We start from the raw sequence: 25,482 nt of genomic DNA on the forward strand, positions 1-25,482 counted from the left end.
TGAAAACTTACAATATATTAAACTCAAGTTGCATCTGCTTGATCTTTTTCATACGTCTGTAGAGCAACTGCTGATGGGAATCTGGAGTGGGGAGAATAGTGTTGCCATCATGCTTCTAGACTTCTGAGAGGCTGGTCACAGTGAGAAGAGGATGCTGGACTGCTTGTGAGCCCATGCGCTAACTCCCCGGCTCAGGAGCCAGCCCGTAAATACAGAGACACAACAAGAGATGTATGGGATTAAATTAGGCCACAATTTCATTGACTTCAGATGTAGGAATCCTTGGCTTAGGCACTGGACGGCATCCCTCTCAGCCCCGCGGGCCTGAGGATGCGCAGCGCAGACCGGTGTTATGAGGGGGGCTGCAAAATGAGAATTTTCATAGCGTACCCCCCACTTCACCCGATGTAGGGAGTTTAACCTTACACCGCCACTCTGGGCCAGTGACTCCTGCAATCAAACCTTTAACAGGCCCTGCAAATGTCGCTGCATGGGGGTGCATTAACAATGCTACCCCCCATTCCGAAGATAGACTATAGGATTCCGCCCAGGACCTAAAAACCGCCAAAAAACTGACAATTGCTATGGGGAAGGCAAAACCTGCCGAGCAGGGAAAATTCCTTCCTGGCTCTGGGACACAGAAACCATCGTGCGACCATAGCAACACCCGCGGACCTAGGGAGGAAAAGGTTAGCCTGCAAGAAAACCACATGACAGTTAGAGGGAGGGAGGGGTGAGTGATGCTCCAAATGGAGAGGTGGTCAGCTGGAGGCCCGCACTACCTGGTCTTTGCTCCGCCCCCCAGCCAGCAGCTGATTGAGTAGCGGGGTGGGGGGGCAAGAGCCAGCAACAAAAGGGGGTGTCACCTGGCACAGGAAGCCTGCACAGGGTCACCAACCCCACCCACTGCTTTGATGAGTGAGCAGTAATTATCAGCACAGCAAAAAATCATTGAAATAAATCTGTTGCTCTTCCAGTCTACAGCTCTGATACTGTACAAGCACACAAAATATTGACTGTACTGATAAAAGTTTTCAGATCAACTTACCGAAAACAAAAATATGCTTCTTACAAAATAACTAGCACAGTTGCCACTTTTATTCTGGCTCTGCCCCAATGTTTTTAACACAACCCTGAAACAAAACAAACTATAGGAAATGAAACTTTTCCTGACCTGGCAGGTGAAAATAAGGAGCAGTTTCAGCTCCTTAATCTCTGTGTCTCAGGATGGAATCAGGATGCTGGAATAAAACCTGTCAGCCATAATACACTGCTAGTACAGGCTGTCTCTGTGGACTTTGGGAAGGGTTTTTTCTTTCCCAACTGCAGTGAATCTTGGAAGTCTTTGCAGGCACTCTGTGTGCTTTTCAAATGCAGACTTGCAAAAGTTGTGATCTCTCAAGCCCAACACAGCACACCTACAAGGTAGGCCCACAAGGACTCAATGGGCCTCCTAGTTTTGCTGCCTTCCTAGAACTGGAAAAATGGGAGTAGGGAGTTGGGTCAGCTGCCAGGTCACAATTCATGGCGAATGAGCTGTATTCAGCCAGGTGGTGCATAAATCATCTACACCTGTTTTCATCTGAACCAGAAAGTTCCCAAACCCCAAAGCTGATATTCTCAGATTCTAAGTTCTGCACAATATTCCTTGGCACACCCAGGTGGAGAAAAGCCATTTGGCAGAAGGGTAAATGAAACTTTTATTTCAATTACTCAGAAGTCTCTGGGTGTTATGTACTGAAGTTCTCACCCTGGGCCAGCAGGGGGATACTGTAGATAGTTATGCAAATGAAGGATCAAAAGTGATGTTCAGTGATTGGCTAGTTACATAAAATGGTTACTGTTGCATTCTAGTGGAGCTCTATATAAGCAGGCTGACTGAGCTCCTCAGTTCAGTTCTGTTCCAGCTTACAAATAAAGAGCTGCTTTGGAAGAATCGCTGTGTCGTCTGATATGTTCGCCCACAACTTAACACTGGGGATCCCTGATAATAAAATCTATCACCTTACAGCAGCTTTCCCATAAACAGCCACAGTTGTATGCCATCTGAGCAGGAACCCAGGAAAATATATCTGAACTTTGGCTCTGAAACAGTTTCCATTAGAGGGAAAGAATTCAGCAAAACATTAGAAATAAAAGTTTGCTCTGGACAGTGCTGTTGAAATCACACACAAGCACACAGATCTCCCATAGAAATCCAACAAAGTTGCATTGGGCTTCAAAATAAAAAACTTTAAGGGTCAAGAGGTCAAGAGGCTCAAATCTCTCCAGAATGCTGGGTCAGGGTGGAGTGGGTGAAAGGAGGAGAGAGGAAATCTCAGGAAAGGTACCACTAAGTTCAAGAGGATGCCAACATAGTTAACAGAGTCAAGGAAACTTCTAGAGGTAAGAAGACTTAATTCGGAAAATGGAAGTCTTGCCCAAAAGAGAACAAAAAGGGACACAAGGTCTAGCAAAATAAATGCAAACAGGTTATCAGAGCAACAAAGCAAAATAATTTCAAGGAACTTTCCACCAGCTGAATAACAAGAAAAATATTTAACTATGTTAGAAGCAGGAAACCCGTTAGGGAAGGCAGTAGTGCCTTTGGACAACAAGGGAGTTAAATCTATGCTAAAGGAGAAGGGGATGTTGTTTGAATGCAAGTGGGTTTGAAAGAACACTGCTGCTGTTCCCTCGGTGGAAGGAAGGAAACAATTATGGATTGGAGTTACTTTGTTTTTGCTCCTATTGGCAGAAACCAAAAATGCTGGAATGTGGATAATATCAGGGGGAAATATTTCACACAGAATTATGAAGACAAAAGTTTGAACAGACCAGTGGTTGTAAACATAAATGAAAATTAAGTGAAGGATTAACATTGGAATGGTTTATTGACTAATTAAGAAATGCAATGTGATATTAGATGATTAGCACTCTGTGAAATTCAGAGCATGGGAAGTCGCTCAAAGATATATAATTTGGCAATATATTTGGCTTTTTATTGTATTGTAATTTGGAATGTTTTAATGTGGTTCTTATTGGATTATTAAATTGGAAAACTCAATAAAACTCAATAAAATATTATATATATATATATATATATATATATATATATATATATATAGGAGAAGGGGATATTTTAAAGAAACTGGCTGAATTATTTGCATCTATCTTTACTCCAAAATGTGCAAGTCAGTTCCCTGTGTCTAAACTTTCTCAGAAGAACTGGAACTAAGAGTGTTGGCAAGAGACAAAGGACCAGGGACCTCTCCAGATTGGTGGGGTTTTTTTCTTTTTTCAATTATATTCTGAAACCTGTTATCAATGTAATAATATCCCATCTGTAAAACTCCCCCAATGTATACTGCATTACTGCCATGGGGGCAGGCACTCTTCCACTCTAGCGCAAGAAGAGTTGCACACAAAAACAAAAACATGGAACACTGGTGGCCTAAAAGGCTGATTTCAACAGGAAGTTTGCCCATGAGGAAATGAGGCTCTCTCCCCACCTGTGCAATTAAAAAAAGGATCCTATTGGGTTGAAAAAGCCTTGGCAGCTGCCCAACACCTCTGCTTAGCATGCAGATGTTGTGTGTGGTAAATGATCTTGCGAAGAGGAAACAGCAACTGTAGTTCAAAACCACAGACCCCAAGATTAACGGGCTTCCTTTTCATGAGGCTGTTCCTGTTTTGCTGCTTAGTTTGATACTACTTTACCAAAGGAAGCCAAAGTGTAAAAGTGCATTAACTTTCTGTGCTGTTGCCCAGACAAAACTGCAGAAGCAAAATCAAGTCAAGCAATGAGTGCAATTCTTACCTTGGTATCCTTCAGGGGTTGTCAACCTGGTCCCTCCTGCCCACTAGTGGGCGTTTCAGGATTCTAGGTGGGCGGGAGGGGGTTCTACGGCACAAGCTGAATCCTCCTTCCATCGAGCACTGGGGGGCGGTAAGGAAATTTTACCATCAAGAAAGAGGCATTAGTGGGCAGTAGGTATAAAAAGGTTGACACCCCTGATATAGTTGGTTGGAAAAGTTAAAAGTGTTAAGCTGCAAGATGGCGAGGAAGTAAGAGTCTTAGCCTCCAAGAAAGACTCTGCCATCAAGAGACTTTTGGGGTGCGCACAAGGACGCTGTGCCTCCAGAAAGAAGCCCAAAGAGAAGATTTGGGCGTGGAGCTTCGGCAGCGCTAAATTGCGGGTTCTTGTCTCTCCCCCACCAAAAAGGGGGGGGGGGTGAGATGGGATCGAGCGGCAGAGGTGCAAGAAGAAAACAACAAGTCTCTGGTGGAAAGCCCTGAACTTCAGCCTCAAGCAGTAATATTTTTCAATAAATTTAAAGCCACATTGGTAAAATAAATTGAAAAATTGGAACGGGACAATTAATTGGCAAAAAACAGACAAGGTGAAAAAACTGGAGGTTCACTTTGTGCTGTCCAAATTTAACCTGCAATTCATAGATGCCAACGAAATGATATCTTTCATGGAGCCCCAAATCGAGGGAGGTTGACAATTATTTTGTGATTCTTCCGTTTGCAAATTATTGCACCAACTGTTGTCACCTTCTCACCAAGCTGCTTGGCAATGGTCTTGTATCCCAGTCCAGCCTTGTGCAGGTCTACAATCTTGTCCTTGACATCCTTGGACAGCTCTTTGGTCCTGGTCCTGGTGGCTACTTTGGAATCTGCTAGATTGATTGCTTCTGTCGACAGGTGTCTTTTGTACAGGTACTGTAACAAGCTGGGATTACAGGTAAGACCTCTCCCTTACAGCGGGTGCTTCTAATCTCAGCTTGTTACATACAGTGAAGATACCAGGTAGCCAGGCATCTGGCTGGTTGATAGGGGATCAAATACTTATTTCACTCATTATAATGCACATTAATCTCTGACTTTTGTCCTCTGGGTTTCTGGGGTTTTTCCTGTTGTTATTCTGTCTCTCACAGCTACAATAAACCTACCATTAAAATTATGGACTGGTCATTTCTTCATCAGAGGTCAAACGGGCAAATTTAGCAGGGGATCAAATACTTTCCCCCCTCACTGTAATATTGCTTTTAAAGTGTAGCAGTAGCAGCAGCAGTGGTAATATTGCTTTCAAAGTGTTGCTGTTGTTAATTAGATTATTACCCACCCAGAAGAAGAGTGGCAGTTAAAATTGACAGAATATGTTGAATGGGCAAATTTTACCATGAAATTAGAAATCAAGAAGAAGCAGATTTTAAGGATTGGAAACGTTTTCTAGAATATCTAAAGTGCTATTGCAAGCATGTATTTGAATTAAGAACAACAGTAAAACATGTATCTGGGAACAAGCGGGAAGGGTAGGGTGTAGAGTAATTAAAATATGCAACAATATTAGAAAATACAGTGGTACCTTGGTTCTCGAACTTAATCCATTCCGGAAGTCTGTTCGACTCCCGAAACCATTTGAAAACCAAGACGCGGCTTCCGATTGGCTGCAGGAGCTTCCTGCACTCAAGTGCAAGCTACTTCCAAAAAACATTCACAAACTGGAACATTCACTTGCAGGTTTGCAGCGTTCTCAGCGGCTTTTGATATTATTGACCATGGTATCCTTCTGGACTGTCTAGGGGGGTTGGGAGTTGGGGGCACTGTTATATAATGCTCCCACTTCTTTCTTTTAGGCCATGTTCAGAAAGTGCGGGGGGGGGATAAGTGTTCAGACCCCTGGACTCTCACTTGTGGGGTGCCTCACAGTTCTGTCCTCTCCCCCATGCTTTTCAACATCTATATGAAGCCGCTGGGAGAGATCATCAAGGGGGTTGGACTGGGTGTTCACCAATATGCAGATGATACCCAGCTCTACCTCCTTTTAAATCAGAAGCAGTGAAGGCAGCGAGTGTCCTGTGTGTCTGGAGGCGGTTGGAGGATAGCAGCTAATGGATTCAAGTTTAATTTCAACAAGACAGGAGTATTGTTTCTGGGGGACAGAGGGCAGGCAGGTGGGGGGGGGGTACGACTCCCTGGTCCTGAATGGAGTAACTGTGCCCCTAAAGCTGTCCATGGAGGCACAAGTTAATTCTATGTCCAGGGCAGCTGTCTACCAGCTCCATCTGGTAAACAGGCTGAGACATGTCTGTGCACTGTCTTGCCAGAGTGGTATGTGCCCTGGTCATCTCCCGCTTAGACTACTGCAGGCATGTCCAACTTGCATTAGGCTGCAATCTACTATCCAATATCAAAAACTGGCAGTGATCCACCACACTCTCCCATTGTCATTCTGCAGCTTAAACATATATTTGGCTGGGTAAACCCTGCCAGATGGGCGGGATATAAATACAGTGGTACCTCAGGTTACATACTCCGCTAACTCAGAAATAGTGCTTCAGGTTAAGAACTTTGCTTCAGGATGAGAACAGAAATTGTGATCCAGTGGTGCGGCGGCAGCAGGAGGCCCCATTAGCTAAAGTGGTGCTTCAGGTTAAGAACAGTTTCAGGTTAAGTACGGACCTCCGGAATGAATGAAGTTCTTAACCTGAGGTACAAGTGTAATAACGATGATGATGATGATAAAAATAACAAATTATTACCCCCACACCAGCCCCCTTCCAGGGCCCTTGGTGCACACGGGAAGCCAACACGCTCCGACATGTCCAATTCCCCCTTTACTAGAAGAAGAGCTCTGTGGAGAGGGGGGCAGCGGCTTACTTACGTGTAAACACAGCTAGGCTGGAGCTGGAAAGGTGGGGAATGTTCAGCATCCAGCAGAACTAGGAGAGGGCATTTTCTTTCCATGGGAACCGGCAGGAGGGGCTAACCGGGCACGTCCGCAGCTGCAGCCCATGCAGAGCCCTTGCGCCTCATCTTTGCCTCCCTGCCCCATGGCTGCGGCTTGCAGGGAGTAGAGGCAGGTGCCTCGTACCTTTCCAGGCTGGCCAGCTGACTGGGCATCGGGCAAAGCCAGCTGCCGGAGTGGGGTGCTTGAGGCAGAGGCAGTGCAAGTGCCAGCCAGAATGCTTGCTGCGGCAGCACCGCAGTGAGCAAGCCTGGCTAAGCAGAGCCTCAAACGCCCATGTTGCCTGCGGAGTCACTCTGCCCGTGGCCTAGAATGTGCCAAGGGCACCTGGTGACCATGGGTGAGGTGGAGTCACACCAAGGCTTGGGTCGCGATTGATGAAAATCCATTGCACAATCGACTCATCGATCATGATCAACGTATTGGACATGTCTGGACTACGGCAATGCGCTCCACATGGAGCTACAAACTAATCCAGAAAGCAGCAGGTAGACTGGTGATCTTGTATGATCTACACTCCCAGTACGTTTCCAAGCACAATTCAAAGTGTTGGTAATGACCATTAAAGCCCTAAACGGCCTCAGCCCTGTATACCTGAAGGAGCGTTTCCACCCCCATCGTTAAGCCCAGACACTGAGATGCAGCACTGAGGGCCTTCTGGCAGTTCCCTCACAGACGTGAAGCTACAGGGAACCAGGAAGAAGGCCTTCTTGGTAGTGACACCCACCCTGTGGAATGCCCTCCCATCAGGAGATGAATAACTATATAACCTTTAGAAGACATCTGAAGGCAGCCCTGTACAGTCAAACCTCAGTTCCCAAATGCCTCCGTTTTGGAACATTTCAGCTCCCAAACGCCGAAAACCCAGAAGTGTTCCAATTTTTGAACTTTTTCTGTTAGCCAAATGTCCAACACGGCTTCCACTTGAGTGCAGGAAGCTCCTGCAACCAATCAGAAGCTGCGCCTCGGTTGTCGAACATTTCAGAAGCCTAATGGACTTCCAGAATGGATTACGTTTGACAACCAAGGTTTGACTGTATCGGGAGGTTTTAAAAGTTTAATGTTTTATTATGTTTTTGTATATGCTGGAATTATTAATATGGAAACGGTGCTGACTAGGAGAGCCCTTGGTCTGATCCAGCAGGGCTCTTTTTCCATCCATCCCCCCCCTTCCGAAATTCACCATACAAACATATAGCACAAAAGCATTTTGGCTTTTTTGTTTCCTCACTTGTGCAAATTCAACAGTAAGCACCAAAAATCAAATTAAAGATTTTTGAAAGAGGAACTATGTCTCAAGATAAAGGCAGGCTGCAACTTGGGAAGACAAGTTAGCTTTAATGTTCATGTTAGGTGGGGAAAAACTCTTCCAAGGATGCAAGGAGTGAGAGGTGTCCAGCTCACAGCTGTTCAGTCCACCTTCGCCATAAAGGTTATGGGAAGTCGCTATAGGGCAACTGCAAAGGGTAGAGCAGCCTGTATCGCGAGTCATGCCACAGCAGCTTCTCTTCCAGGAAGGCAATTGTATCCAGGGTCAGCACAAGGGTCTCGTACTTCAGCATACTGTGCACATTGAGACCTGTGAGAAAAAAAGACACAGGAGTCAGGCTGCATCTGTAGTGAGACCTGGCCCCAAAGAGCGGAAGGGTAGCAATGGCAAGACATGACAAGACTAGCTTGGATGCAGGAGACAGGAAGGGGGGGCCAGTGAGGAGAAATGTCATAGTACCTGCCTTCCATCCAGAAGATCCGAGGTTCCATCCCCAGCATCTCCAGGTGGACAGCCTGGAGTGTTTTTCTTTTTATTGATTGCATTTGAGCCCCTTATAGGGACTGGCCTTGTTATGCAGTCATTGGTGCTCTACAGTCAGATATGGATATATTGGCTGCATGTAGAATGACATTATTCACTGTCAATGTTAGCACAAGTCAGAGTAAATATCTCAGACTGTTAACTATAAAGCTGACCAATTAACTTAAGAACTTGCTTAAGAAAATGCCTTTGTCCTGTGTGTGCACGCACTTTACTATACTTTGTTTCTTGTTAAAACTACAGTGTAATGACCAATAGTCATAAGCAGTAAAGGATGAAGTAAATAATATCAATAGACAGATATGGATAGGTGTTTTGTGCATTGAAACTGCTGTGCTGTATGAAGAATTAGAGACTGGGTGGGATGCTTGCCGGCAACTGCCTAAGCATCCTACTCCACCCAGACTAAGTATGCAGTGAGTCATTCTGCAGAAGGCCCTGCCCACTCTCCCCAAGCTCACTCACCTACGGCTGGCAGGACTGTGATGGTTTTAAGGCCTCTCGTTGCAGCTTTGATGTTCTCAGGTAAGTCATTGCTGGAAGCCAGAAAGGGAAAATTATATATGTTTTGCAGGTTCAGGTCCAGGATTTGTTGGGTACAAAATACTAGTCATTGCCCTTTACATTTTGGCTGGGCAGTATGCAGTGACCGGGAGGGGGGGGTCCTCATTTGCCTCCTGTCCCTGCTGGAGTCTGCACTAGAGGCTCATTGCTCAAAAACTTGATTAGCAAAAGGGGCTTGAAGAGTCGCTCTGGTTCGGAAGCCTCACCAAGATTACAACTGTTCCAAAATGTTTGCCATGAAATTGTGTTGCCACAAAATAGAAAATATTGCTATAGTGCCTTAAGAAATTAATGTCTTATAGCTGTTGCAGGCTAAAGCGCACTTTGCAGACAATAAAGCTGTTAAGTCTTTAAGTCAGTCTGTAAGGCAACCTTTGCCAAACGGCTGCCCTCTGGATATTATGTACTCCAATTCCCATCATCCCTGACTATGCTTATGCTGCCTGGGGCTGGTGGGAGTTGGAGTCCAACATCATCTGGAGGGCACCAGCTTGGGAAAGGCTGCTTAAGGCATTGCAAGTCTCTCTGCTGTTTCAATATGAAAGTGGTTTGCATGAATTTTGGTCAGAAGAATACTCTGTATAGGAATTATTTGTGGGGTTGAGTGTAAGTATGTTTGAACACTTTTAAGGATTGTATGAAATGTATGTTTGTATATCTGTAATATATGTGTATTAATGATGAACTATTTTAACAATAAAAACTGATTATAAAAAAGAAGAAGAAAAAGAATACTCTGTATCCAACCCAGAGGCACAATGAAAAACAAGCCCAACAAATGGACTTCAACGAGGGCTTCAAGTTTCAGGGCCCTCTACTGTTAACACAGCAGTTTAAGGTAAAGGTAAAGGGACCCCGACCGTTAGGTCGTTGCAAACGACTCTGGGGTTGCGGCACTCATCTTGCACCTTCTGGGTCATGACTAAGCCGCTTCTGGCGAACCAGAGCAGTGCAAGGAAACACCGTTTACCTTCCTGCCGGAGTGGTACCCATTTATCTACTTGCACTTTGACGTGATTTTGAACTGCTAGGTTGGCAGAAGCAGGGACTGAGCAACGGGAGCTCACCCCGTCGCGGGGATTCGAACCGCTGACCTTCCGATCGGCAAGCCCTAGGCTCTGTGGTTTAGACCACAGCGCCACCAGCTTAAGGTAATTGTGCCCAAATAAAAAAGTGCCTAACATGAGTTTGACCAAACTGCAAGAGGCAGTGGAAGACAGGGGTGCTCTGGTCCATGGGTCACAAAAAGTCGGATACAACTAAACAACAACAACAACAATCAAAGTGCCTAATTTCCAACCTTTACAAGAGATATGTTCTTGCACACCTAAACAAGCGTGCAACATTTATGATGAAGGGCATTTCAAACTTGGATGAAATCACAAGGGACATGGTTGAAACTTGAGCCATTTTATGTAGAGACACATTCTGACACATAAAAGCTACCTAAATCCATAAAGCTCCAGTACCCAGTCACATGACTGAAGCTAATGCTATTTTTCTTGTTTTACATGACCAAAAAACCATCTTCCACCTTGGTTGGAAACCTTCTCCATCTCAACCTCACGGTCACTGGAATGCACCACGGAGCATCCCAAGGCATACTTTAGAGAACAAAGCAGGTTCCCAGGGGCCGGGCCTGATGGATCTTACTCTCACCCTGCGTGAACCAAACACTGAATGTGACTGCACAGTTCAAGAGATCAGTAGTGGTGGATAGGTAAAGGTAAAGGTACCCCTGCCCGTACGGGCCAGTCTTGACAGACTCTAGGGTTGTGCGCCCATCTCACTCAAGAGGCCGGGGGCCAGCGCTGTCCGGAGACACTTCCGGGTTACGTGGCCAGCGTGACATCGCTGCTCTGGCGAGCCAGAGCCGCACACGGAAACGCCGTTTACCTTCCCGCTAGTAAGCGGTCCCTATTTATCTACTTGCACCCGGGGGTGCTTTCGAACTGCTAGGTTGGCAGGCGCTGGGACCGAACAACGGGAGCGCACCCCACCGCGGGGATTCGAACCGCCAACCTTTCGATCGGCAAGCCCTAGGCGCTGAGGCTTTTACCCGCAGCGCCACCCGCGTCCCTAGTGGTGGGTACTTCAAAGCAAATTGTTGGGACACTACTGATCTTTTTATTCTGGACCCTGAATAAGGTTCAGCCGAACTCTAGGGTTCCTCAGTTTGAAAACCAATGGCCTGGATAAAAGTTGTCACAAACACTTGGGCCATTTCTGAAAGTGTTCCCGTGGCTCAAGACAGCAGCAACCTTTGGTCAAACCAACATCCTCCAAAACCACGAGTGTCTCTAAAGCTCTGACCCCAATGACAGACTGTATCCTCAGCCACCCCACCCCCCAAACAGAACCTGAAGAAGCAAAACTCACACATCAACAATCAGCACTGATTCTCCCCAGTGTCTGTAGCGAGCCAGGTCCATCAGATACTGTGGGTCAGAAGTTGGCATATCTAGAGAGTCTACAACATGCAGATTATCCTGCAGGCAAAGAGAGAAGAAAAGAGTCGAAGGAAATGAACAGAAGCCTGCCTGCTAAGCTACTTCTCCCATGGTGTTTCTTATGTCTGCAGCTCTCTTCCAGGGCACCTGTGAGGTGTCACAAAAGCCTTTCCTGAAAATCCCAAACAAGTGTTTGTAGCTCAGTGACAGAGCACATGCCTTGCATGCAGAAGGCTGCAGGTTCACACCCGCTTCCCCACCCTGTTAAAAGGATGTCAGAGCTGGAAGAAACACTGTGTGAGTTGTGCAGAGCTACTGCCACTTTGAGTAGACAAAAAGCAACTTGATGGACCAGTGGTCTGACTCAAGGAAAAGACAGCAGAAGTAAAGCTTTCCTCAAATCCTTTGGCTTAACCCTTCAAATTATTCATTCTGAACTAGAACAAAGCCCAGCTACATGGAACCTCACTTGCAGGGCTCTGTCATTTCTGCTTATGCTAGTCAGTAAGGCTACATGCACAATGACCACTCTGTATAAAACATTAGCAACAACTACAAAGCAGCAACAATAACAGCTGCCAACTCAGGCAGCCCTTTGTAGGGGAGAGAGAATTTTTCTGCTGCAGCAGATGAGCAGGGGTGCCTTAGCCTATAGGCCTTTTTGTTTGTCAGTAAAAGCAGTGGCAAGGGGAAGGGTTCTATTTAAGAAGACAAAAAAACCCAACTCAGACTGAAGTTCTCAGCAGCAGCTCACAAGAGCAAGGATGGAAACAGAAGGCTGACAGTCAATCACTGGCAGGGAGGGAAGCCACAGCAGCTTGTCACTGTTGGAAATGGGAGCACACAAAAAGGGCAAGAGCACAGCATGCAGGCTTCACATGGGCAATGTGGGGAGAGGCTGCCAGAGCCAGGAATACCAGAATCTAGGGCTGTTGGCCAGGTCAATGGTTTTTAAACACTGCTCTACTGAGACTGCTTTTCTCCACAGACCATCATATTTTCTTGCCAGCACATGGGATGCTTTCTGGAAGGATTCCGAATTAAATAATCTAATTTCCACACATCTCCTCTGTGATTATGGACTAATTAAAATAAATGTGCATTAAGCAGAGAGCATTCCACATATAGCCAGGAGTTTCTTTAGCCACATGTAAACAGGTAGGGCCAAATATAACATGGCAACACTATTTTAAATATATATATATATATTTGTGCCAGTCTTTCCCAACTTCATGCTCCAGGTATTCCTCAACCATAACAAGGTGAGAGCTGCCATTGCAGGGTTGTGATGGGTCCGAAAAATTGATGTTTTTATTTTTTACAGAATTTAGTTAATTCTACTCATTGGAATTAATGAAAAAATAAAAGGGGGAAACCAATGCAATTAAGGTAGTAGGGCTTAAAATGACCTCAGAAATGCTATTTAAATTATTTTGATCTTCTTAGTGTCTAGTCAGAACCTGCTTGTTCTGTTATGTTAGGAGAAAGGCGCATAGAGGGTAAAAAGCACAATATTTCTCTATTTCCAAAGTAACAAATCATTCACTTTCATTAGCCTCACTACTATCAGGGATCAATAGTACCCCCACAGGTTAATGAAGTGCAAACCTGATTTGTTCCCTAGTTAGAAATCCTTGCAACCCAACTGTTCCTCTTCATGACTGTTATTATTCTGGGCAAAAAAATGGGCTACTGTGACCCCAATTGCATCTGCAAAGGACTGCAAGCAACCTGCACCCTCACTGCAACAGGTGGACAGACCTAATGGGTTCTTCAGATTCCCTATGTTACAGGACTGCTGTAGGATATACTATGATGATGTTGTTTGGAAACCCTGTAAGTACTATATAAATACTAAGTAATATGACTATTGCTAGACAGAGATATACAAACATAACTACGGAGTCCAGTTCCAGACCTTAAAAAACTAACCATGAGCCAACCCTTTGACCAGTCACAGCATATTACACTGGTAATAACTCTTTGAATGCACAAAGAATTGTGGCTGTGGGATACCTGTGCCAGTTTGGTTGTCAATGCCACCTTGAGTCCCAGGACACGCATTTTCATGGGGATCATGTAGTAGTAGCTGGTGGGACCACGAGGGCCACAGGCAACACCACCTAAAAGCAAGAGCCAGAGAAGTCTGTGGGACGTTAGTGGGAATAAACACATCATCCAATCAATCCAGGAGGGAGAGGGGGATTGACAGTTAACGAAACACCATGGGACTGCCCTCCCTGCTTGGGATGCGGTTGGTTGGGTTTTATCTTCTAGGGATACTTACCCTATCAGACCTCCACCTCTTCCCCATACCATTTTGACCCAGGAGTCCTGGTCCCGGGATGACTTGTTAGTGAGGGTATGTTAGCCCTTTTTTGGGGGAGGCTAGTATAGGGTCTGGGATTTCCACTATTGAATAATAATAATAATAATAATAATAATAATAATAATTTTTTATTTATTTATTTATACCCCGCCCTCCCCAGCCAAGGCCGGGCTCAGAGCGGCTTACAAGCAATAATAAAAACAAGATGAATGATTACAACTTAAAAACAAAAATAAAATACAACATTAAAATAATGGAACATTAAAATATTAAAATGTAGCCTCATCGCAGGAGGAGAAGGAAAAGAAAAAAGAAAGAGAGGGAGGGAGGGAATCAAATTGGCTCCAAGACAAAGGCCAGGCGGAACAACTCTGTCTTACAGGCCCTGCGGAAAGAAATCAGATCCTGCAGGGCTCTGGTCTCATGAGGCAGAGCGTTCCACCAGGCTGGAGCCAGAGTTGAAAAGGCCCTGGCTCTGGTTGAAGCCAATCTAACTTCCTTAGGGCCTGGGACCACTAGGGTGTTGTTATTTATGGACCTTGAGGCTCTCCGTGAAGGGCTTTAAAGGTCAAAAGCAGCACCTTAAATCTCCACTGGGAACCAGTGCAGCTGGAAAAGCACTGGGTGAATATGCTCCCATGGCAAAGACCCCGTGAGGAGCCTCGCTGCAGCATTCTGCACCCGCTGGAGTTTCTGGGACAGCTTCAAGGGCAGCCCTGCGTAGAGCGAATTACAGTAGTCAAGCCTGGAGATGACCGTCGCATGGATCACTGTGGCCAGGTCGGGGCAGGAAAGGTAAGGGACCAACTGCTTGATGCGGCGAAGGTGGAAAAATGTCGCCTTGGCTGTTGCTGTAACTTGCGCCTCCATGGAAAGGGAGGCGTCAAGGATTACACCCAAACTCTTAACGGAAGGCAATGGCACTAATTGGGCCCCCGCAAGAGAAGGGAGTTGGTCCCTCATCCCCATGCCATCCCGACCTAGCCATAGGACCTCTGTCTTCGAAGGATTTAGTTTCAATCGGCTCCAACGAAACCATCCAGCCACAGCTTCCAAGCATCTGGTCAGTGTGTTCGGGGCCTAGTCGGTGTGGCCATCCATCAGCAGATAGAGCTGAGTGTCATCAGCATATTAGTGACAGCCCAGCCCAAAGCTCCGGATAATCTGGGCAAGGGGGCGCATAAAGATGTTAAAAAGCATCGGGGAGAGAATTGCGCCCTGTGGCACTCCACACACCAAGGAGTGGCGCGACGACATTTCCCTCCCTAGTGCCACCCTCTGTCCCCGACCAGAGATAAAAGAGCACAACCAGTTACGGGCTATGCCCTGTATCCCCACGTCTGCGAGGCGGTGGTCCAGAAGATCATGATCGACCATGTCAAAGGCTGCTGACAAATCTAAAAGGATCAGCAGTCTTCACCCGCCTCGATCCAGTTGTCTACGGAGATCATCTGTTAGGGCAACCAGAGCCGTCTCCGTCCCAAAACCAGGACGGAAACCGGACTGAAATGGATCTAATGCCGATGTTTCCTCCAGAAACCTACCAAGCTGTTCAGCAACCGCTCTCTCAATTACCTTACCCAGGTATGGAAGATTTGAAACTGGGTGGTAATTGGATAGGTCTAAGGGATCTAATGAAGTTTTCTTTAAGAGTGGACACACCACTGCTTCCTTCAGTTCCCCTGGGAAAGTCCCCGTGTCAAGGGACAAATTGATAATTTCAACCAGGGGGGTCCGCGCAACATCTGGACACTCCCTAATCAGCCAAGACGGGCACGGATCAAGGAGGCAGGTGGTGGGCGAGCAGCAAAGTCAGTCCTCAGGGAATGTGCAGGTGACCGTGGAACGGACAGCTCACGGAAGAACCCCGACCAGACCTAAGAGGAGGTGTGTAGTGGTGATAGGGGATTCCCTACTGAGGGGAACAGAAGCAGTGATCTGTGGGCCTGACAAGATGTCTCGGGAGGTGTGCTGCCTCCCCGGGGCTAAGATCCAAGATGTAACTGAACGACTGCAAGGAATCATAAAACCCACTGACAAATACCCCTTCCTCATCAGGAAGGCTTTAAACTGACTAATGTGGGGGAGGGAGACAGTGCTCCTGAAGGTAGGAGTCTATCAATTGATGAAGATGATCATCCAAATGTCATAGACCAAATGGAGCAAACAGCATGCAGACCTAGTGATGGGAGGAAAAAATCCTTAAATAAGAGACACGGGGGAATGATTAATGGACTTCAATGTCTGTACACTAATGCGCAAAGCATGGGAAATAAACAAGATGAGCTTGAGCTCTTGGTACAGCAAACTAAATATGACATAATAGGCATCACTGAAACCTGGTGGGATAAGTCCCACGATTGGAATGTAATAATGGAGGGATACAATCTATTTCAGAGAAACAGACCAGACAAGAAAGGAGGAGGAGTGGCGCTATATGTCAGGGATGTGTATAACTGTGAAGAGATCCAAGATTTAGAACCTCAAAGCCAAAGTGAGAGCATTTGGGTCAAAATTAAGGGAGAGAAGAATAACAGAGACCTCATTGTGGGAGTTTACTATAGATCCCCAAGCCAAACGGAGGACATAGATGATGCCTTCCTGGAACAGATGGCCAAGCATGCAAAAGGAAGGGAGATAGTAGTAATAGGGGACTTCAATTACCCGGATATTTGTTGGATGTCAAACTCAGCCAAGAGCATAAGGTCAAACAGATTCCTCACTGGCCCTGCAGACAACTTCATTGTCCAGAAAGTGGGAGAAGCAACAAGAGGAACAGCCATTTTACATCTGGTCCTAACCAATGTTGATGACCTGGTTAGTGGGGTGGAAGTGGAAGGATCATTAGGCGCGAGTGATCATGCTCTTCTGAAGTTTACTATACAGCGGAAAGGAGCAGCCAAGCATACTAGGACTCAATTTCTTGACTTTAAGAAAGCCGACTTCATAAAACTTCATGTCAGACTAACCTGATCTCGTTTTTTGACAGAATTACAAGCCTGGTAGATGAAGGGAACGCAGTGGATGTAGCCTACCTTGATTTCAGCAAGGCATTCGACAAGGTGCCCCATGATATTCTTGTAAAGAAGCTGGTAAAATGCGGACTTGACTATGCTACCACTCAGTGGATTTGTAACTGGCTGACTGACCGAACCCAAAGGGTGCTCATCAATGGTTCCTCTTCATCTTGGAGAAGAGTGACTAGTGGGGTGCCACAGGGTTCTGTCTTGGGCCCGGTCCTATTCAACATCTTTATCAACGACTTGGATGATGGACTCAAGGGCATCCTGATCAAATTTGCAGATGACACCAAACTGGGAGGGGTGGCTAACACCCCAGAGGACAGGATCACACTTCAAAACGACCTTGACAGATTAGAGAACTGGGCCAAAACAAACAAGATGAACTTTAACAGGGAGAAATGTAAAGTATTGCACTTGGGCAAAAAAAATGAGAGGCACAAATACAAGATGGGGGACACCTGGCTTGAGAGCAGTACATGTGAAAAGGATCTAGGAGTCTTGGTTGACCACAAACTTGACATGAGCCAACAGTGTGACGCGGCAGCTAAAAAAGCCAATGCAATTCTGGGCTGCATCAATAGGAGTATAGCATCTAGATCAAGGGAAGTAATAGTGCCACTGTATTCTGCTCTGGTCAGACCTCACCTGGAGTACTGTGTCCAGTTCTGGGCACCACAGTTCAAGAAGGACACTGACAAACTGGAACGTGTCCAGAGGAGGGCAACCAAAATGGTCAAAGGCCTGGAAACGATGCCTTATGAGGAACGGCTAAGGGAGCTGGGCATGTTTAGCCTGGAGAAGAGGAGGTTAAGGGGTGATATGATAGCCATGTTCAAATATATAAAAGGATACATAGAGGAAAATACATAGAGGAGGGAGAAAGGTTGTTTTCTGCTGCTCCAGAGTAGTGGACACGGAGCAATGGATCCAAACTACAAGAAAGAACATTCCACCTCAACATTAGGAAGAACTTCCTGACAGTAAGAGCTGTTGGACAGTGGAATTTGCTGCCAAGGAGTGTGGTGGAGTCTCCTTCTTTGGAGGTCTTTAAGCAGAGGCTTGACAACCATATGTCAGGAGTGCTCTGATGGTGTTTCCTGCTTGGCAGGGGGTTGGACTCGATGGCCCTTGTGGTCTATTCCAACTCTATGATTCTATGAACTTGTTTTTATTATTGCTTGTTAGCCGCCCTGAGCCCAGCCTTGGCTGGGGAGGGTGGGGTATAAATAAAAATTATTATTATTATTATTATTATTATTATTATTATTATTATTATTATTATTATCTTGGCTGCACATTAGCAGCCTTCTGAAGGGACAGTGTTTGGGTACCTGCATCCCAGCCACAAAGGGAACAGCTACTAGTGTCTCCAAGGCTTACAGAGATGACATATAGCACAGTGGTTTGAGATGGAGAGAGAGAGATCATCACGCACCACCACGCCACAAAGGTGACCGGATACTGCCATGCCGGGCCCGTCCGCTGCCCTTCTGTGCCCAGGGTTTTCTGCCGCCACCACGCATCTCCGCACGAGTCTTTGTGTTGGCATAACTCTGGAAAATTAAGGGAGGTGAGACTGGTGTATGCTGCTCTGGCCAAACACAATCAGAATGCTCAAAGTGCTGGGCACAATTTGCCTCAGTAATTCCTACAACAACCTTGTAAGATTGTTGTCCCCAAAGGTGGTAAGGGGTGGGGGCTGAAGCTGAGAAAGAATTGCTTTCTTAGTGGAATTCATGGATGTGGCAAAATGTTAAGGAGTCTTCCCAAGATAAGCAAATTGACTTTGGACTTTTAACTTCATTATGCAAAGAGTGGCCCTCCCTTTACCACTGCCTATTATTTTGCCCCCTTTCTCCCTGGCAAATTGTCTGCCCCAAATTTCTCCCTGAAAAAACCCCACTGAAGAATGTTCTTCCCCATATTGCCCACCAGCTCCTGGTCTTCCCATTTCTATACTTACAATTCTCTTAAAGTTCTTCTGCCAGATGGACACTGTGTGTAGAATATCAACGCTGAGAGGAAAACACACAGACACCAACAAGAAGCAAGTTAGCAAGAGATCTGGGAAGTGGGACAGGAGGACAGTAATCGTCATGATGGAAAGCAGTATGGCAAAAATGGTTCAGAATTTAAACACAAGATTTTTACACCAGTCCCTTTTGCCACAGTAACTGAAGCCTCCATTTTATCCAAGGGAAAAGATACAGCTGGAGGTGGAGGATACCAATTGAAACCTGGCCTAGGAAAGTCATGAGGAAGTAAGATTTCAACTTCTGTTTTGGTGTTAAATGCTCCCTAACCAGCTTAGCTAATGCAGGCAACTCAAATTTTAGGCACGACTGATATGTGTGCAATCACACACATGCGCACAGTGGCGAACCCAGAAATATCATCAAAGACGTCACTGAAAGGGCAGAACAGGAGCAGGGGCAGAGAGGGGTGTTTCAATTGCATGCAATTTCATGCAAGAGTGCAATGACCTGAAAAGCAACCCCCACACAAATTGGGAGTTGCCTGTAAAAACAAACTGAAAAGCCCAGACTCCTGAAATGACAGCGCCAAATTTCAGGAACTATTCAAGGCATCTTATCCCTATGGAACATATGGACAGGCCCAGCCTGGTCTATAGGATTGCCAGGTGCTCAACTGAATATGATTCCTAAAACTTAAGATCTGCATGTCAGCCTTTTACGTATCATAACCAATACTCCATATCTCTTTTCTGTTACCTACCCACAACCTTCACCACCGTTCCTTGATGCATGAAATGCTTTATGAGAAATCCCCACACCCACTTTTTGACGACTGATGGTCACTTCCAGCCCATCTCTGCAAATGTCTAGTAACTGGTAATCAATTCTTACCGGGGCATTACTGCAAACACATCAGGATGCAAATCTGTCAAGCCCACGTGCCTGGCGTCATAATGCTTCAGGGACTCTACCCAGGCCTGAACAGGTGCAAGGTGTTTGGGGATGGCAATGCTGCATTTCCGTAGGATGGGCTCACTAGAGACTATGTCAGGACACTTTTCTAAAAGGAAGCAAGGGGGGGGAATATGTGCAGGTGTGATTTCGGGCAATCTTGCCTGAAATAATTTCTTTGAAACTTAAAAGTAAATTCACAAAAGCATCATTCCATATACATTTTTACAAGGCCATATGCACACATTCCTGTTTTATTTATTTGGGACTCATTATTGCAAAGAAGAAAGGTAACATCTTACCCAATTTACAAATGCTTTCTTAATTGTATGCCTAGAGGAAATGCCACGTGACTCTTTAAAAGCCTGTATTAAGATTGATTCTATTTCAAACCATGACTAGAAAAATATTTGAAATGGCTAGGTGCTATCATCAGATCTCTTTTAGGACATAACTGGACTGAAAATACTGTTTCAAACTTCTAGATATCTGCACTAAATGTTTAGGTAGGCAACCCCTTCCAAGTTTGTCAGCCACATTTTAAGCATTTTCAAGCCTGTAAAGTTGTTGCTTGCAGATTACTCTAATGATATCGCCTGAAATCGCCAACTTCCTCAGAAGCAATGGGTTGAGAACTACAGGTGCACATGCAGTTGGGATTGATTCTCTTTCAAAAATTTATTCCATTCTTAATCATAGTATGTAGCAGTGATATCTGTTTACTGGAAGATTTTGAATCAGAAAAAAACTACTACCCTAAATTGATGGTGTTCTTATTTATGTTTGACTCATATTTAGTAAAAAATAAAATAAAACCACACCATATTACTTTCGGGGTGTAACAAAAGTTAGTTTCAATAGCCAGAAACATTTGATTAAATGAAGAAATCAATAAAATGCAATGCAATTTTAATTTTATAGTTAAATTCAAAACTTTACTTGGAAATTATTCTTACTGAAATAATTGAAAATATTTTTAAGACACGACAACTTGTAGAGTTGGAACTTGTAGAGTTGGAACTTGTAGAGTTGGAAGGGACCCCCAGGGTCATCTAGTCCAACACTCTGCAATGCAGGAATCTCAGCTCAAGCATCCATGACAGATGGTCATCCAACCTGTTTAAAAATCTCCAAGGAAGGAGAGTCCACCACCTCTCGTGAGAGTCTGTTCCAATGCTGAACAGCCCTTACTGACAGAAAGTTTTTCCGAATGTTTAATTGGAATCTCCTTTCTTGCAACTTGAAGCCATTTGTTTGAGTTCTACGCTCCAGAGCAGAAAACAAGCTTGCTCCCTCCCCCATGTGACAGCCCTTAAGATATATGAAGATGACTATCACATCTTCTCTCAGTCTCCTCTTCACCAGGCTAAACATACCCAGCTCCTTCAAGCACTCCTCATAAGGCTTAGTTTCCAGACCGTTGATCATCTTGGTCGCCCTCCTCTGCACATGTTCCAGCTTGTCAAAATCCTTCTTAAATTGTGGTGTGCAGATTTGGACACAGTATTCCAAGTGTGATCTGACTAAGTCAGAATAGAGTGATACTATTACTTCCCTTGATCTGGACTATTGATGCAGCTTAAAATAGCAGTAGCTTTTTTTGCTACTACGTCACACTGATGACTCGTGTTAAGCTTGTGGTCCACCAAGACCCCATGATCCTTTTCACATGTACTGCTAGTAAGCCAGGTGTCCTCCATCCTATATTTGTGCATCTGGTTCTTGCTGCCTAAGTGCAGAACCTTACATTTGTCCCTACTGAAATTCATTTTGTTAGCTTGTACCCAGTTCTCCAATCTGTTAAGATTGAATTCTGATTTTGTCTTCTGCTACCCTTTCCAGTTTGGTGTTGTTTGCAAATTTGATGAGCATCCCTTCAATTCCTTCATCCAAGTCATTTACAAAGACGCTGAACAACGTATAGCATGCATTTCCCTTACACTGTTTAAATTTAAAAAGTGAATGCACTCAGGACAGTTACCATATTAACTCTAGCATGCTCAAAGAGCTGAATACATAAATGCATGTACTTTCCAGGGGTATTCATGTGAAAAAAAATGACAATATTTATTTTATCTTTGACTGCTATTAGATCCATTCAGTATGCTGCTAGTTACTTGTATTAAATGATGCATTTCTAAAAATGGAATGTTTTCCACCTCACATCACTGTTATGGATCAGGCATTTCTAACACACTTGATAACTAACAGTACAAGTTTATACATGTCGCATCAGAAGTAATCTCCACTGAGTTCAATGGGACTCACTCTCAAGTGTGTAAAGGATTACAACCATTCCCCAGTGAGGAAGTTCTAATGTTCTGCCAACAATTCTCACTGCCCCTGACAATTGGCCATGCAATCTAGGACTGATGGAATCTGGGTGCCCTACAACATCTAGAGGCAACAAGTCTGTTCTAGTCATGAAAAGGCCTTACCTTTTAATGAAGCTACATCCGTCACACTAGCTGAAACACCAGGGTTGCCTAGAAATCCTGTCTGGTTCGATAATGTACACAAAGGCTAGGGGAAGAAATAAAAATGGAGTAAGATATCTGAAGGTACCGACAGCTCAATCAAGATAGCTCCTGTAAATGGCTGCTCATTTATCACGGAGATGGCTTATGCTTGGATCATTAGACAGAATGCCAACCTGGTGCCACCTCTCTCAACTTAGCCCCAAATCCAGTTTTCCCATGGGGTCATTTGAGATAACCCTGTACTTTTCACTGTGCACCTTCACAGTCCTAATGAAATACAGAAAAAGGCTAGCCTTGCAGATGTTTACCAGTGTAATTCCACTAAACTGATACATAGGGATTAGGTCCTGGACCTCTTCTGAAGGCCGGCGGGGGGCAAAAGTCTTTGCTCCCCCCCGCCTGCCTTCCCGGGACAGCGGAGACTTCTTGCTGCCGACCCCCAGCATTTTAAAAGCCCCCGGGACAGCGGAGACTTCGCTGCCACCTGCCAGCATTTTAAAATCGCCCCGGGACAGCGGAGAAGTCTCCGCTGTCCCGGGGGCTTTTAAAATGCTGGCGGTCGGCAGCAAAGCCCTCCTGTCCCCGGAGCTTGCGGGGCGGGAGGTGGGGAGAAGGGCTTTTCTTCCCACCGCCAGCCTTCAGAACAGCCTTCTGAAGGCTGGCGGTGCGAAGAAAAGCCCCCCCAGCCTTCAGAAGAGGTCGGGGGACAGACTGTCCCCGGACCTGGATTGAAGGCGGTTTCCATAGGAACGCATTGATTGATTTTCAATGCATTCCTATGGGAAACCGTGCTTCGCAAGACAAAAAACTCGCAAGAAAAAACAACTCGCGGAACGAATTAATTTCGTCTTGCGAGGTACCACTGTATGCTCACTGAGGCAGAGGCCTGACATTTTTGCTTATTTCCCCCCTTTTCTTTTGCTTATGTTGCTTTGTAAAGTTCACTTGTGATGCTTTATATAAAAATGAGTGACAATACATTGATGCTTTTCGATACATGTGCTCACCATACTGTCAAAATGTTATGACTTTGCCCTAAACTCCTTTTAGTGGCACAGTGCAAAAAAGATAGCACTCCCTGTCATGAAAGCTGTCTCTGCCTCATATGTTGGGTCTCCGAAAATGCTTTTGATGAGTAGTCCCCACAGGCATCAAGGATGCTTTGGGTATCTCAGGAGTGGAGTGGACTGGGTTTGCATAGCAGGTGGATGTGCTGTGCAATCAAGTGAAGACTCAGAAAATTCTAAAAGACAGCACTATGCACTTCTTTACACAGCTGCAAGTACATCTGCACAGGGCTTCACCTTGTTCTTGTTCCCTCTGTGGCTATATTCACATGTATTGAGAACAACTGACTGAATATAAAAAGTAAGATTCAAGGCAAGGCAAAGAAACTCCCTTTTCACACAAAAATAATGAACTTGCTGCTGTGATATGTGGTGATCAACACTAACATGTTTTTTTCAAATACTCTTTGTTAATTTTGCACATAGTTTAGAAACCAATAAAGCAAACATAATGGGGGATGGTGAATCACATTTTGATGCACAAGAGACATAAATAATGTAAGTGGCTAGTGTATCTTATGCTTCACAGAACAAATACAAAGATAGGAAATGAGCTGAAAAGAAGGAAAAATGGGGATACTTAAAATATTGATATAACTACAAAAATAATACTGTCTTCACATATTACATATGTCTGTCAAGGCTGTCAAGGAGTGCAGCAGCTTTGCCCTGTTCATATATTCAATGAGATCTCTCCAAAACACCCCAAAGGCTTCTGGCTTAACCCTACCAGCCCTCTCCAATGCTGCCTTCTACTTCTGAACCATGGTAGCACGTGCCGCCATGAATAAAAACACGTATTAATAGCGTCTTCAATTTTATTTCCTCGTTTCCATAGCGCCCCCCCCCCCAGTTAATGGGCACTGCCATTCAAATGGTGTGCAGGCACAGCGTCTTGTGATTATGTGGCGTGAGGCTTACCAGGGCCCATGGGGGTAGCCAAGGGGGGTAGATGCCCCCCTAGTTCAATAAAAAATACTTAACTGAGGTTCTCCCCGCCAAAAAAAATCCGGCCTAGGCCCATGCCGGCCTCCCCCGCAGTATTTTATTCCGGTTGGGGCCCCGGCTCGTTTCCATCCCCAAATACTGATAGCAGCGCCAGCGGAAGCCCAGCCCAGCACCACCCTTCTTTCCCTGTGCCCGAGCGCGCTCCCGCCTGAGTGGCGCCCCGGTCCCTCACCCGCCAAGCGACTCCCCGACGCGGCAGCGACGCGCAGAGCCGGAGCATCACAGCGGCCCCTTTCGCGCCTTGCCCGCTGGGAAACACAGAGCATGCGCACTAAAAAAAAAAGCTTTCGTCCCTGGCCGATGACGTCAGGCGCGGAAGGGGCTTTGCTTCATCTGGGCGCGCAGGAATTTTCATGCGAGTGAAAAAAGACGCCACGCGACGGACCCTTCCGCTCTAGGAACGGCTTTCCCTACTTCCGCTTCCGGTGCTTAGCTGGCTCTTCAGTGTAGAAAGAGACGAGGGAGAAGACATTTCCGCTCTCTGGGGACCGGAGTCAGAAGAGACGAGAAAGCAAACAAATGGTAGACCCGTTTCTGTGCAAGATGGCGGCTGACGACGCCTCTCGGGTTCTCCTTTGTTTCTCCCCCGCAGAGCTTTCCGGGCTGCCTTGCGCAGGTCGCCGTTGTGTCTCCCCGGCTGCCTCTTAGGATTGTCGTGAGGCGAAAAAGGAAGCGGGGGGGGGGCGCAATTGGGGCCGCCCCTCCTCTGGACGAAGGGCGGAATAAAACCACAAGAATAGAGGGATGACGACAATGATAAACGATAAGGAAGTGTGCTTAGCCTGCGAGGAGGAGCGAGCGGGTGCTGGGCATCTGCTCCTGGCGGGTGCGGAGGCGGCGTCGGACGCCCCAGCCCGCCCGCCTGCCCGCCCCCCTCCCTGGGAAGCCCAGCGCACACGGACTTGGCAGCCTTTATAAATACAGCCCTAAATACTTTCCTTCTACTCTACTGTTGTTGCATTTTGGAGGCTGTCCGGAAGGCACCCTCGTGTGTGGGGGGGTGTACTCCTTATTCATACCCCAAGTATTTAATGAGATGCAGAACACCAGTTTTCTCACAGTTCACAAACTGCCCAACACACTT

At 45.8% G+C, this 25,482-nt stretch overlaps 2 protein-coding genes and 1 long non-coding RNA gene across 3 annotated transcripts in view; all 3 read right to left on the bottom strand.

Annotated features, from left to right (window-relative positions):
• The window catches only part of LOC114587772 (vascular cell adhesion protein 1-like), a 59,373-nt gene extending 56,351 nt beyond the window's left edge, over nt 1-3,022 (bottom strand). The window contains exon 1 of the mRNA XM_028712493.2: nt 12-3,022. The gene's annotated coding sequence lies outside the window, so the exon portion shown is untranslated. The remainder of the gene's footprint in view (nt 1-11) is intronic.
• A 5,033-nt stretch (nt 3,023-8,055) lies between these two features.
• MRPL4 (mitochondrial ribosomal protein L4) lies at nt 8,056-24,727 on the bottom strand. Its single transcript, XM_028712041.2, has 9 exons — nt 24,571-24,727; nt 22,282-22,366; nt 19,784-19,952; nt 18,880-18,931; nt 18,352-18,469; nt 13,581-13,687; nt 11,494-11,603; nt 9,016-9,086; nt 8,056-8,316 (listed from the first exon to the last, which is right to left on the bottom strand). Exons 1-9 carry the CDS (start codon nt 24,616-24,618, stop codon nt 8,171-8,173), a joined length of 906 nt encoding a protein of 301 aa, XP_028567874.2. The 5' UTR covers nt 24,619-24,727; the 3' UTR covers nt 8,056-8,170.
• Nucleotides 14,006-17,744, bottom strand: LOC144325999 (uncharacterized). The gene is made up of 2 exons (XR_013391182.1): nt 15,469-17,744; nt 14,006-14,886 (listed from the first exon to the last, which is right to left on the bottom strand). It is a non-coding gene; the product is annotated as an uncharacterized LOC144325999 (long non-coding RNA).
• Nucleotides 24,728-25,482: the final 755 nt, after the last annotated feature.

Source organism: Podarcis muralis, chromosome 17 (assembly GCF_964188315.1).
Source record: "Podarcis muralis chromosome 17, rPodMur119.hap1.1, whole genome shotgun sequence".
Taxonomy (NCBI): Eukaryota; Metazoa; Chordata; class Lepidosauria; order Squamata; family Lacertidae; genus Podarcis; species Podarcis muralis.